We start from the raw sequence: 14754 nt of genomic DNA on the forward strand, positions 1-14754 counted from the left end.
TGCACAGGCTCCTTCCAAGGCCCTGGGAGGGGCTCTCACAGTTTGTAGTCACATTTTTTATTCTTTTCCATAAAGAGAGCCCCCCCCCCAGATGTTGTCAGCTTCAGACCCCACAAAACTTGGATCTGCTCCTCCCCACCCCAGAGTCGCTGTGGGGGCTCCATAAGATTGTTTGTAAAGTGTGGGACATGCAGCAGATGCTCCATAAACTTCCCTCCAGGAAAGTCTAGAAGACGGATGGAGAGACAGAAGCTGGTGTGCTTGTTGCATGCCCCATTTAATGTCCCATACACTGCCATTCAACAACCCAGCTGCCCTTCAAGAGTGGCCTCTGGGGTCCAGACACAGGAGGGAGGGAAGCTAAGGCACCTGGCTCTTGAGGGAGGCCTCGGCAGCCCTGATGTGGCCATGGATCCAGTCGAGGTAGCGGCTGACTTTAGTGTAAACGCCGTAGTTGTGGAGGCGCCCACAGCCTTCACCCCAGCTCACCAGGCCCACCAGGAACCACGTGCCACGGAAGGAGGCGACCATAGGCCCCCCACTGTCACCCTCACAGGCGTCCCTCGTGTCCCCGAGGATGCCGGCGCACAGCATGTTCTCAGAGACTAAGTTGTGCATGGTCCGCACGCACTCGCTATGCGGCACCACAGGGACCTTGATGAAGTTGAGGACGAAGGTGCGGTTTCTCTTGGTCTCACTGCGGTAGCCCCAGCCCGTCACCACTGTCTCCTGCCCAGCTTGGGTGAGCTCGCGCTCTGAAAGGCCGCTGTCCGGGAGGCAGATGGGCACAATGGTCTGCGAGAAGGTGGCAGGCCGGGCCAGGCGGAGCAGTGCGATGTCGTTGTCGCTGCTGCTCTTGCTGTAGTTGGGGTGCATGATGACCTCCTGGATGTCCAGGTCCACCTCCCCATTCTCCCGGCGCCGCAGGTCATACTCCCCTGCAGGGCAGAGGGGCGGTCAGAGTGGGCTTGGGGGAGGCCAACAGGATCACTGCACTCATGCAGGCCCTGGTGGGAGGCAGGAAGTGGGTCCACAGCTGAAGTGGTCACTGCGTGTCCCAGGGACTGTCACGGGGGCCACTTGTCTGTACCTCAGATCCCTATCAAGGGTAGCAGCCCATGGGTGTCAATCCCAAAGGGGCAGTATGCTGGTCTGAATTCAGGACTCGCTCACAGGCGGAGAGTAGGGCCTGGGAAGTAACCAGCAATGGGCAGTGAGCAAGGAAGCCCAAGGCTCCTAGAAACCTAGGACACAGAGCAGAGCCACACAGGAAGGTGGTGACTGCAGCTGGAGAGACACAACTCTCCTGCCAGCAGAGACATGGCCTGAGCACAAGGCAGGGGCACGCCATGATGGGGTGCGAGGTTAAGAGCAGCAAGACCCAGAGAAGAGGGCCAACAGGACCCAGGCAGACTAGGGAAGAAAGATCCGGACCCCACAAAGAGACAAGGTCCTCTCAGGCAAGGCCGATGGATCCTAGAAGGGGCGGGGGGCAGGGAGGAGGCACTGGGAATTCCAAGTGGAGCCCCACTGGAGGCCACTGGCCATTGGTTGTGCTGGAGGTAACAGCAGAGAGTGAATTTGGTCATTCTCAACACAGCTTTTCCTTCTTTTTTGCATAGAGAGTGGAGTGAGAGCCCCTCCAGAAGCTGGTGTAAAGCGGGCTTGGCCTGGGGACCCTGGACTACTGCAGGGAAGCAGCCGCTGTTGTGGCAGACGCCAGGGCCCCGCCGCATGGCTCCACCCTCATCAGTCTATGTGAAGCCTGGCTCTGAGCCGGCCATGTGGCCACCTCGTGGGTCTCTGTGCCTGAGGGTGCTGGAGGCCCACACACGCAGCCTGCCCCACCAGAGAGTGAAGAGGCAAGTGTGTGTGTAACCCCCTTGCCTGCAAACACGTGTGTGTAAGCACCAGGGCCCAGATTGGACAAGGGCACCAGAGAATGCCCTGCCTGCAAGATACCAGGTGTCCCCGTGTCTGGAATTCCACCGCAGCAGAGGCGGGGTGGGGGCACTTGGGCCTCTTCCCCCAAACACCATCCGTAGAGCTCAAGCAGCCCAGAGACCAAGGTCCCCAAACCTGCCACCCTGTCTCTGGTGGCCCTTCCCGCCTGGCTCCAGCCCGCACCGAGCCTGACGATGAGCTTCTTGGAGTCCTCCATGCAGTGGGCCGCTGTCAGCACCCAGGAGGTGTGGATGAGCACCGCCCCACAGGCCAGCTTCCTCTTGGAGTCCAGCAGGATCACCTGGAATGGCGGCGGGGGGGGGGGGGACGTCACAGCACTACCTTCTGACAACTCCCAGTCCGGGCTGGGCCTCACCACAGCCCCTCGCACGGTTCTCAAGCCTGAGTCACTGGCTGCAGAAGGAGGTCTTTCCTGGGTTCCCTGGACATAGGTATGGGAACCATGGGCATGGACTTACAGCCCTCTTCTGGTATCTTCTATTTCTGCATGTTTTACAGAACTGGCCTGTTCCAAGGCATCCCCTGCCTTTGCCCACACTGTCCTGCAGTCATGCTCAGCAGCACCCAGAGACTTCTTCTCACCCTTGGGGTTCAGGCCGAGCCTCGGGTCCTCTGAGAAGCCTTTGAGGCCCCCAGGCTGCCTCGGGTGTCCCCCTCGGGATTCCCTCAGCCCCTGTCCTGCTGGCCGTCCTGGCTCTGGTCCCTCTGGGTTGCTGTGTGTTTAGGGGCCTGTCCCTCCCAGAGCCTGGTGAGCTCCCCAAGGCCTGCCCATCCCCCGCTTCTTGATGTCTCTCCCCCCCAGTGCCCAGCAGAGAGGGGGCCAAATGAGTGCTAGTGCCCATGGTGAGGCTGGAGAGGAACTCAGGGGTCGACCCTCCCTCCCAGCCTTCGCCCACGCAAAACACTTCTCCCATCAGCAGGGCCTCTGCCTGAAACCCCACCAGCAGAGCAGCGTCCGTCCAGCTCTTTGTAAACTACAGCTCTCCTTCCTGCACATTCGCCAAGCACCGGGCCCCCTGCCATGTACCTGGGATACCCCGGCACCCCACCCTGCCCTGGCTGCTCCTCTCCCAGTGGGTTCCCTCCAACTTTCTCTGAATGCCCCCCTTGGCACTCTCCACTCTCCCTACCCAGCAAAGGCAACACGTCCCCTCCCCATCTGTGCATCCTGAGCAGGAAGGGCTCAGTGACCCCTGACCCAGCCGATGAGAGGCGGCTGCCGCCTCATCTCTCACCTGCCAGGGGCTGTCTCCCCATCCGGTCAACTGCCCATTGACGAGCCTCGGATCTATTTGGTCTGCTTGTTCTGTGTCACGTTTCAGGTTCTTGCGCCTCTTCTCAGTTCGCTTGCCCGGCCTCCCACAAGGGAACATCACTGAAAGTAGGGGGAGCTGGTGAGTGCCTGCCGGGCACTACTCCCAAGGCTGCCATCCCATCCTTGTCCACCTCTGGCCTGCAGGCTAGTTGGCCACATTGTAGGGTTAAAGGGGTAAATGATGCTTAGATACTCAATTATATTAACCTGCAAACCCCTCGAGTTAGTCAGTCAGTCAACAAACAGTGCCACCTAATGGCAAAGATCAGACACTGCCTTAGTCACAGCATCATGAGCTTGCTGTGTCTTTGGGCAGGTTGTTAAACCTAATGGAGCTCAGTATACCTCAGGGCTGTTGGGAGCATTCTCTGAGATACATAAGTAAGGTCTCATGCTGGGATGCTGCCAAGCTCCTAACAGAGGTGAGAAACTATGGGGAGGAGGAGGTGGGCATTCCTGGAGAGCCTCAAAGTAGCTCTCAGCATGGTTACGAGGTCCTCTGCCAAGAGGAGAGAGCACATGACAGAGCCCTGAGGGCAGGGAGGTCTGCCAGGGGCTGCCCGTGAGGGGCCCTTCCTGCTAGGCTGAGAGTTGGAGACTTGTTGTAAGAGCAATGGGAAAGCACCAGCCAGGGAACTGCACCGTGCAGAGAATGGAGACACGACAACAGCAACAAAATTCCAGGAGCTGGACAGCAGGTGGACATGGCAAATGACTTGGCCGACTGAGAACGCAAAAACTCCAGCCAGTGACAGGGGATGCCAGAAGCAGAGCTCTGACCACAGGCTCCCAGGAAGCCTCAGGGCTTCTGAAGGACATGGTATGGGGGGCAGGGAGGTGCAGACAGGAATGGTGAGAGTTTGTAAAAGAAGCTGCTAGAGCCATAGACCCCTGTCCCAACCCCTCATCAGTAGCTTGACTCTCCTCTCTCACCCCTGCAGAAGACCACAGGTGTACTCCCTGCAGAGGGTGAACCAGAGACTGTGACCTTGGGACTCCAGGCGCTGCCACAGGAAAGAGTGGCGTGCAAGGCTGACCAGAGGGAGTCACGCAGACATCTGCAGCAGACGCCAGCTCCCCTTCCCCACCCTGCTCCGAGCGGCTGGAAGCCAGGCCAGAACCACCCAAGCCTGAGCTTGGAGGATTCCTCTCCGAAATCGGCCTAAAGTAAAGACCTAAGGGCCTGGGCAGCAGAGGCTCGCCAGTGACCCAGGCCTGCGGGGCCTTGCAGGAAAGCCCACAGGCTGACAGGTCCACCAGGCATGGCTTTGCAACTTCCTGAGAACCTCTACTTATTTCAAACTAAAAAGTTAGAAATTTTTTTCAGTAAAAGGATTGGAACATAAAGTTGTGGGAAGTTCCCCGAAAGAAGAACAAGTCAAAGAGATGGAAAATAGAAAAGATAATAAAAGTAGCAGATCCCCCAAGAAAAGAGATCTGAATACAGGAGGTCCAGAAAGAGAAGAGAGAAAGCAGAGAGGAGATCATCAAAGAAGTAACTGAAGAAACACTCCTCGAAGTGGAAGACACGAATTTCCACATTACAAGGGTCCACCCAGGGCACTGCACAACCAATGAAAGAGACCCCCGGCAAGGGACAGCCCGCTGAAACGCATTATAGGAACTGGAAAACTCTGATTTCTTTGTACATATATAAATTTGACAAAAATTAAAACATATAAAAAGGAAAATAGAAAAGAAGGCAGAATCGTGGGTCCTATCTCTTCTCTGAGAAGCCAGGGTTCAAGGGGGAATGGGTGCTGTGATGGACAGGTGTCTTAAGGAAATGAAGCCATACAACATAGATGGAGGAAGGGGCTGGAGGCCTGGCCCCCTGCATCCTCTCGGAGTTTGGGAGGCGAGCTATGTATGGGTTCAAGCTCCAGGAATTGCCCAAGGTGAGCAGGGGCACCTAGAGGAAGGTGGGCAAGCCGGGAAAAGAGCAGGCGGGATGCTGGCCGGGCGAGGGCAGCCTCCCTCCTGCCGGCTGGCCGCACTGCAGGGGTACCTGGGGGGGCAAGCCCGTCTCCCTTGACTGGGACTCAACCCCGTTCCTCGCTCACCCCCCCGGAGCCTCCCTGCGCCCCGCCGTCCCTCCCGCTCGGGGCTTACCTTCAGGCTCGCACTGCAGGTGGTCGTCCCCGAGCCGGTAGCCGGGCGCGCAGCCGCAGCTGCGCCTGTCCGCCTCTTCCAGGCAGTAGTGCGCGCAGCCGCCGTTGTCCACCGAGCAGTTGGAGAAGCGCGCCTCTGCGCGGACAAGGAGGGGGCGCCGGAGGACACCGGGCACGGGGGCACGGTGGCACGGCGCGCCTGGACCCCCGCCCGGCTGGCCCCCACTCTCGCCGCGCCCCGACGCCCGGCCAGCCCCCGGGACCCCCGCGCCCCCGCCGGGCCGGGCCCGCCCTCTCACCGTGCACGCAGAAGCGGCCCTCCCAGCCCCGGCTGCACTCGCAGCGGAAGCCGCCGATGCCGTCGATGCAGGTGCCCTGCCCGCAGCACGGACTGTCGCACGGGTGCTCCGGGGGCGGCGCCTCGCACTGGTCCCCGTCTGCGACATGGGGTGGGGGTGGGGTGTCACTGCTGTCACCAGCCTCCTCCCAGTCCCCACAGCGGCCCAGAGACCCCGAGGGGGGCGGGTGCCGAAGCCAGCAATGAAGAGCGCACTCACCGTAGTGCTTGGACCAGAAGGCCAGCTGTGGAGAGAAGGGGCAGCGTCAGGGGCGGTCCACCCATCTGCGTATATGGGGAGCCCGCCCGGCGTCTCCCGGTCTGGCTCAGATGGGGCAGGGGAGCCTCTAAGCGGGCAGCGGAGGGAAGGGCTTCCAGACAAAGAGGGATCAACCCCTGCTTGTCGCCAGCCACTGGTACACCTGCCCCCTGAGTAAGGCGAGGCTCCTCGCTGCCCCCTGCTGCCCATCTCCACCCCACATCCTGGGCACAACCTCCCTCCCCTGTGTGGCTGGAAGCCTGCTGTCTGGGCTGTGTCTCCTACCGCAGCAGACTCTGCAGTGGAAGGGACCCAAAACTCCGGCCCAGGCTGCTCTGCCTCCTTCCAGCCCCCATGACTCCTCCCGGCTTTTCCCATCTCAGGCACCTCTGGTCTTTCCCTAAGCCAGTGTTCTTGAAGTTGAGCGAGCACCAGGATCTCGCTGGGGAAACACAGACTGCCGGTTCAGAAGGGCTGGGGCAGCAGGGTGTCTGCTTTTCTAACCAGGTCCTTGGTGGTGCTTCTGCTGCTGGTCCGGGACCACCACACCCTGAGATCCACTGCTTTGCGCCTGTGCCATCAAGCCCCCCCATGGCAGCAGCCCCGTGCATGACATTCACGCCCTGGGAGACCTGGGGTAAGGCGGGGAGCCTGGGAGGGATGCAATGTGCTCAGGTTGCTCCTCAGAAAGTCTTTGTGGCATCTGCTGAGGAGGCCATTTGTGAAAAGAGGCAGTGCGGGGTCTGGTCAAGGAGGAGGCAGCTGAGGGCAGGATAGGAAGCAGACCAGCATTCCCCCTTCAGGCCTGAAAGCCCTGAACAGGAAGGGGACCCCAGATGGTGGCACAACTCCAGGTTCTAGTAGCTGAAGTGAGCCCTTGGGGATGGAGAGGGCCTGAGCCTCATATGAGGAAGCCACCTCCCTTACCACTGCCTCTTTTCGCCTCCACACCCCAGGGCCACCCCCATAGGGCCTGGGGGCCAGAGAGGACACAAACCCTTTCTTCTGATCCCCCGAGCAATCAGATTTTTGTCCCCTGAGAATTTGAACCGAGGCACAGAGTGAGTGTAGTAAACAGACCTCGGGGAGTCTTGGGTCCCTTGCACCCTGATCAGCAGGTGCGTGGGTGGAAGCAGAGATGGCAGCCTTTTGGTCACAGCGAGAGAATGGGGGAGGCAGTGGTGGCCAGGTGGGGTGGAAGGCGGACTGAACTGCCTACAGAGGAGCTGGGTGGGAATCTCAGCCTAAGGCTTCCCCAAACTCTCTTTCCTGGAGCTCATTGCAGAGTTGTTACTTGCAGTCGCGTGTGTCCTGACCAAGACCATAGGGCCAGTATCCTGGTCATTCCACTCGCCCACCCCCAACAAGCTGGGAGGAGAAGGGGCCGGCGCCCATTGCCTCCAAGGACTCCAAGAGGCCCTCAGCAGTCGGGCCCCAACCTCCTCCTCCAGGTCCAGCTGGCCCTCAGCCCACCCCTGAACCTCATCCTCTGAACCCAATTGGGTGGCCTTACTGTGTCGTCCAGATTTTGGAAAATCTCCTGGGCCTCCTCGAAGTCACAGACTTCTTCCCGGCACTCCCGCTCCAGGTTGCCGTCCCGTAGCTCCTCCAAGAACGAGTTGGCGCGCTTGCGGATGCGCAGCACCTGGTGGGCACGCTCACTGCTGGCGAACACTGAGTCTGCTGGGGGAGGGAGCGCACTTTGGTGGAGGGGCCTGGGGTGAGCCCGGCTGGGGAGAGCCTGGGCGCCTTGGGACTTATGACTCCAGGTAACGATGCGCTCCCCTGCTCCTCTGCTCTGCTCTCTTCCTCCACACGAAGCAGACGGCCAGCCATCGGAGGACAGGAGACTTGACCACTGAGGCCTCCCTTTGGACCCCAGCCTGACCTCTGTGTGACCTTGAGCTAGTGTCTTTACCTCTCTAAACTTCAGTTTATTCATCAAAAAAGTGAGGATGAGATAATCTCGTAAAACACAGTACAGTGCTGGCCCAGAAGAGAGCGCCACATGACACGTGCTGTTGTTAAGACTGCAGAGCGAAATCAGGCTCATCCTCCCCTGATACACCTGTGCAGCCCCTCTTGACACCGCCCCTCCACCCTCCCTCCCCTTCCCTCATGGAGCATTTCCCATGCCCCTCCCCTTGGCAGGTACACCTGCAGAGCAGCAGACCTGTCACCTGACATCACCAGATGTCTCCTGGGCTCTGAGCGCTGTCTGTCTTGGGTACAGGGGCACAGCTAGGATGGAGGGAGCAAGTTGTGGGGTGAGCAGGAGAAGCTCAACGGGGGATGCAAAGGCCAGGAAAGGAAGGTATGCCTGAGCAGGGTCCGGACAGATGAACCAAGTGGCCTACAGGTGGGTGTGGGGGGAAGGGCCCCCCAGGCAGACAAGCAGTTCGAGAAGAAGCACAAATGTAAGAAACAGCTGGGTGCGGCTTGGGGTGGACGGGGGGCTGCAGAATAAGCCAGACAGCTGACCCCCCTGCAGCCTCCCCGAGCATCCTGGCCTCCTCGTCTTGGCTATGAGGACCAGGGAAGGGTTGGGGCCGCGGCACCACACATGTGCGTTTCAGGAGGAAAGGCTGTCCTGGGGCAGTGTGGGTGGCGGCCTGGGCCGAAGCTTTCACAGTGGAGGGAGGGAGTGGGTGGAGTGGATGGCCCAGGGGACTCTGTGCCCCACTCCCTAGGGTATAGGAAGGAGCTTAGGAGGACCTGGCTCTGCCGTCACCAGGTCCTCTGCGCTGAGGCCTGCTGCTGTGTTCTGACAGCTGGCCCGGAGCCGGGACTTCTCAGTTACTTCATCCCTGAGGCGCTCTCTCGCCCTGAGTCTCAGAGGAGATGGTGCAAGGTGTGATGGCCTGGGGAGGGTCCTGGGCGAGGAGAGTGGCCTTACCCGGAGGAGCTGGAATGCCGGAAATTCCCCAGATGGTCGTAAACAGTAAGAGGCTTGCGATCTGCCACATTCTGGAGTTGCTGATACCTGTCTGAGGAGGATGTCTGAGCTTCCGGCAGCCCCACCAGCCCCTGCTCTGCCTTCCGCCCCCCAGATGGGAGCTGAATGAAAAGGCCTCCCATGCGTGCTGATTGCCAGGGCCAGAGCTGGGGCCAGGTCCCTGGTCCCTAGACAGACAGCCACCTGGCGCCTCAGTCTCCTTCCCTGTGCGGGGCTGAGTCATGCCACCCAAGTCTGAAGGGTGCAGAGAGAGGGTGGAAAGGCCATGGAGTCCTGGTGTGGAGCAAAGGGGATTGAGCACAGCCGTCCTCCCTGCCCAGCTTTTCGGCCAGGGCTGGGGGCAGGGCCGTTGCTGATCTAATGGCCAGGCTAAGAGAACACTAACATTTACCAGACACTCATGGTGTCTTTCCAGCAATCTGTACGTGGTTCAGAGGGCAGGCCACCAGGCCAGACCGCCTGGTGCAAACCCCAGCTCCAGGACAGCAGTGTTGGGCAAGAGGCCTAACTGCTTTGTGCCTTGGTTTCCTCATTTGTAAAATGGATAGAAAAAAACTGTATGTCTGTCTTACAGGGTTTTTGTGGGAATTAAATGAAGTAATCCACATAAAGCTCTTAAGATACGATTAGCACATAGCAAACACTCAGTAAACATTAGCTATTATTCTCTCAGTTAAGGCTCACAGGCACTCAAGAGGTAGGTATTAATGTTGTCACCCCATTTCATAGCGGGGAAAATTGAGGCTCAAAGACTCCTCTGAGCCTCGCTTATTAAAAACCCACAACCAGAAGGTGGCAGAGCGAGGACTCAAGCCCAGGCCTGTATGGCTCCGGGCCTGGAACCTTAACCCCTGCCCCAAACCACGGGGTGCCGGCAAGGCCACAGAGGTAGGCCTGCAGGCGGGAACCCGAGCAGCCCTCCACTGCCTCCAGACCCCGGGAGTGGGTAGGCCCATCTGACCTCGCTTTCCACCTTCGCTGACTCCCTCTGAGGCTGGTTCTGACATTTGTTTAAATCAGATGCCCAAGGTTTTGGGGGAAGGTGGGGAGATGGAGGGCCCCAGGCTCCAAGCTGCCTCTGGTGATGCCCTGCACCCTGGAGGCCCTCGGCCGGCTCCCACTTCCCTCTCAGGCTGGAAAGAAGGAAGGAGGCGCGTGATGAGTGGGCCCCGTGGGACTGGGGACTGCCCACCAGTGCCTTGACCTGGCCGGTGGCAGAGCCTTGATGTCCCTTTACCCCCAGCTGCAGCCAGCCTCTCAAACCCTGGCTCATGGATCTTCACCTCTGCTTAGCCCTCCTCCGGTCCCCTCACAGACCTGCCTCGAACGGGACTTACTGGGGTGGGCCAGGGAGAAACTGCAAGGTCGCCCTCCTGCCGCCATGACAGCCTGGAACTCGAGTTAATCCGTAACCGCAAATATTTGCTTGTCCCTCAGAACTGAGGCCTCCCTCTCCACAGATAAACAAACAAGCTCCCAGCTCAGGACAGCTTGGTCTGCTCGGAGCCTCCCTCCGCCCAGCAGTGGTGCCATCCAGGAGGGAGGGAGGGAGGGAGCGACAGGCACTGTCAAGACTCTGCACATATGGTCTTGTTTTAACCTCATAGTGCCTGACTGCAGGAGGGACATTGTCCCCATTTTGCAGATGGGGACATTTTTACCCAGAGAGAATGCAGTTTGCCCCAGATCAGCACAGCTGGTAATGGTCCATATTTCACCAAATCCAGGATGCCATTAATTGTAAGGTGCACCTATTTTATGTGCCAGTGTGAAAGAAAAGAAACATAGTCAATTACACAATGACACACCATCCTGATTTCTGATTTTCGTGATGAAAAGATAGGCCTCTCAGGGTCCCTACCATATGTGTGCCTGGCCCTCAGTTGGACTCTCAGCTCAGTAGCTCCCAGCCCTCCCCCGCCCCCACCACCATTCCTGTAACCGCTATTTGCAGATGAGGACACTCAGAAATCTTTTACTCGCCCAAATTCACCCAGCTGGGACGTGGCAGGCCTGGAATAGAACTCAGGTCTTCCTGGCACCTTTTAGTGAGCTTTGTGAACAAGTGAGAAACATAAACGGGGTGCCAGGAAGGCCGCACTCAGTTCACGGCCAGGATGCCAGAGAGGAGGAGTGAGAAGCAGAGGGTCGCCTGGGGTCTTTGCCGGGCATGCCTCAGGCACCTTCCTTCCCGCACCCTCTGTACAGGGGATGCCTCCACCTCTTCCAGACCCTGCCCCCTCCTTGGCGGACTTGACCACACTCCTCAAAGTTGGAGCCCCTGCATGGGTCACGTTACCCCGCCCCACTGGCCTCTGGTGACTACACCGTGAAGTCACCTGACCCAGGGGTCACTCCTCAAGCCCAGCCTCCAGGAATAGGGCCTCAGAGACCTCATTCAGCTGTGAGCACTGGACTCAGGAGATTTTGAGGCCAGGGCCTGGGCATCCATGTTTGGGCTTAAAGCAGAGGAAGCTGATGAGGAGGAAGATGCGGACATGAGAGAGAAGCTGAGACCACCGAGACCTGGAAAGTCCGAGGGAGCAGCAGGGGCGAGCCCCTACCTTGTGATGATGGGGGCACATCCTGGCTTTGGGTTCATGAGAGTCCCCCTGCCCTCCTGGGAAAGCCCCTCTTTCCTTCATTTCCTTAAATTGACTGAAGCAGCTTGTGTTCCTTGCCACCAGACGCCTCCTATTGAGGTACAGCACGTGCCTGGGCTGCAGCCATACAAGACCCTGTGCTGCCCACGGCCTACTCGAGGAGGCCAGAGGAGCATGGCGAAAGTCTGACAAGGCAGGCCCACAGGGAAGAGGGCAGGTGCAGGTACAGAAGGCCATGTTTCCAGAATTCAGAGGAGAGGGAAATCAGCACAAGCTGGGCTGGCCAGGGAAGGCTGCCTGGAGGAGGTGGAGCTTCAGGTGGACATCAGAGGGCAGGCCGGACCCAGGTCATAGAGGGAGGGCCCTCAGATGGGTAGGGAGCAGGAGGCACAGGAGCGGTGGCGGAGGTGTTGGAGGTGGGGAGGCATGGTGGGGGAGGAGGCGGTAACAGAGTTTGGAATGGAGCCTATGGGAAGTGGGGAGGCAGTGGCTGTCTGTGAGGGTCTGCGGCAGCTGCCTAGAGAAGGGGGGACATGGCTCAGGCAGGGAGCACGGAGACTACATGCACGACCAGGCAAGAGGGGTGGCTTACACAGCTGAAGAACTTGTAAAAATGCCTCCTGTGCCATGTTTTTGCTCCAGGTGTCTGCCCCGGTCAGTGTGCCACAGGCATTGCTCTGGGCTCTCCCCACCTCCACTTCACCTCCTGCTACCCCCTCCACCTCGCCTACCAAGTGCAGGGTGTTGTGGGTGTTCCCTGGGACTCGCTCCCTTCTCCCCCTCCCCACCGAACTCCTCACCGTCCACTGCTCCCCAGCCCAGCACAGCTGATCAGTTCCATGTGAAGTCTGCGTAGGGTGCACACACTGAGCCTGAACCTGAATGAGAGACTTTGCCGGAGGCACCCACGTCCACACCAGTCCAGATGCCCAAGCACTGGCACTCAGAAGAGCCAGGGCAGCTGCAGTGGGAGAAGTGGCCAGTGCTGGGTGCCGACCAAGGCCTTGAAGGCAGCCCAGATCAGGTCAGGAGGATTCCTCTTGCAGCGCTCTTCCTGCTTGTCGCCTGCTGGGGCACTGCAGTCGGGGGTGTGCATCATGGCCTCCTCATTGGCTGGCCGGACGGGAGACCCAGGTCACCTCCCTGAACCAGGGAAGGTCCCCACCACCAGCTGTTCCCATGGTCTGCTGGCTCTGAACGGCCGGCATCACCTGGAGAGCGCTGGGGGAGTCCAGGTGTCTCTGCTCACCTGCAGCAGGTTTCCGGCAGGGGCGCCACTCCGCCCGCAGAGGGGTCCAGGCGCTGTTCCAAGGGGTGCCTGTCCCCTTCTTGGTGGACGCTGCTGACTGCCCTTCGCTGCTGGGGTTTCCCTTTCCAGATGTGTCACCCCAAGCGGGCCCAAATTCAGTCAGGCCGACTCCAGAGGCCAGCGCAGGGCCTGGGCCTCACAGCTGGCTGTGATTTAGAGAGAGGAAGGGCGTTTGTGAGCACGGAACTTGCTGTATTTGTGAGGACGCGGGCAAAGGAATGAGAACCCAGGGCGTGGGGTCAAGAGACAGAAAGCCAAACTATCGGATGGCATCGAGCAGTGGAGCGTTCACACCCTCGCCCTGGGGTCTCGCTCACAGGGGTCTAAAGCTCAACTTGGCTCCTTCCTGGCTGGGTTATTTGACTTCCCTGGGCCTCCATGTCCACGTCTGTAAAATGAGGCCGAGAATCACACTCACCTCAGGTGGCGGTTACGAGGATTAAATGAAAGTTTGTACGAGGTGGACAGGGCCTGAGACGTAAGAGGTGATGAGGCAACAACAGTTTCCTCTCTTGGCTGCCCAGATATCCTGGAGAGAAGTGAGGACTACACCAGGCATCTTGGGGATCAGACCCGGGGAAAATGGGTGTCCACTTTCATAAATGCCTGTGAAGGGTGGGAGGAGGTTGACCAGGAAGGAGCAGAGAGGAGAGGACAGCTGCCGTCTGTGTCGCAGCTTAGCAGCCACCAGCTCTGAGCAGCCAGAGTCATCCCTCATCTTCCAGTCTGGGCTGTGTTGGCCCCAACTGTGGAAGTAGGTGCCAGGACCCAACCTGAGCTCCCTTTATGGTTGTGGGCTTGGGGTGAGAGCTGACAGCACTGCCATTCCCTCTTAGGCCATGCCCGCTCCCCTGTGCTGTGCACGCTCTCTGGCATGGAAGCCACGCTGTTCAGGGCTCCCCCTGGGTAGTGCAGGGAGGAGAGAAACCAGAGGCCTTGGGCAGCTCCCAGGTAAGAAGTGGAGATGGATGGATGCAGTCCATGTCAACAGCACAATGACATATTGACTTGTTTTTTTTAAAAATCAGGCTTGAGGTGTAATTTACATGCAATAACATTCACTTCTTTTCCTTTTTTTTGGTAAGGAAGATTGGCCCTGAGCTGACATCTGTGCCAATCTTCCTCTATTTTGTATGTAGGGCACCACCACAGCATGGCTTGATGAGTGGTGTATAGGTCTGTGCCCAGGATCCAAACCTGCAAAACCAGGGCCGCCAAAGGGGAGCACCTGAACCTAACCACCATGCCACCAGGCTGGCCCCTAAAATTCACTCTTTTTAAATGTACAGTTCCATCTGTTTTGACAAATATAAGTACAAGTGTAACCACCACCAGAATCATGATATGGGATATTTCTATCACCCTCAAAAGTTCCTCTGTGCCCTGCTCCCAACTCTTGGCAACCACTGATCTGATTTCTGTTGCTTTTTCTAGAATGGCACATAAATGGAACAGCTTTCTAAGACTGGTTTCTTTCACTCAAGGTAAAGCTTTTGAGATTCACCTGCGCTGATGTGTGTGTCAGCAGTTTCTTTCCTTGCATTGCCGAGTTGTCTCCACGGTATGGATGCACCACAACTTGTTATCTATTCATCACTTCCTGGCTATTATTACATAAAGCTGCTAGAACAGTGCTGTACAGGTCTTTGTGTGGGCTTATGTTTTCATTTCTTTTGGGCAAATATCTAGGAATGGGATTGCTGAGTCATGTGGGAAGACATGTTTACCTCTGTTAAAAAAAGCCAAACTGTTTTCAAAAGTGGCTGTACCGTTTAGCATTCTAACCAGCAACGTATGAGTATTCCAGTGGCTCTGTGTCTTCTCCAGTACTTGGTGCTTTATTATTTTTTTATATTATTTATTTATAAATTATTATTTTTTTCGATTTTTAGCTATTCT

General features: G+C 58.1%; 1 protein-coding gene across 28 annotated transcripts; it reads right to left on the reverse strand.

Moving 5' to 3' along the window:
* Positions 1-258: 258 nt before the first annotated feature.
* On the reverse strand, positions 259-11845 carry PROC (protein C, inactivator of coagulation factors Va and VIIIa). Of its 28 annotated transcripts, none has more exons than XM_023622669.2 (10): positions 10281-10441; positions 9905-10076; positions 8884-8970; positions 7501-7667; positions 5949-5973; positions 5691-5828; positions 5393-5527; positions 3201-3340; positions 2128-2245; positions 259-938 (listed from the first exon to the last, which is right to left on the reverse strand). In XM_023622669.2, exons 2-10 carry the CDS (start codon positions 9948-9950, stop codon positions 361-363), a joined length of 1434 nt encoding a protein of 477 aa, XP_023478437.1. In that variant the 5' UTR covers positions 9951-10076; positions 10281-10441; the 3' UTR covers positions 259-360.
* Positions 11846-14754: the final 2909 nt, after the last annotated feature.

Source organism: Equus caballus, chromosome 18, assembly GCF_041296265.1.
Source record: "Equus caballus isolate H_3958 breed thoroughbred chromosome 18, TB-T2T, whole genome shotgun sequence".
Taxonomy (NCBI): domain Eukaryota; kingdom Metazoa; phylum Chordata; class Mammalia; order Perissodactyla; family Equidae; genus Equus; species Equus caballus.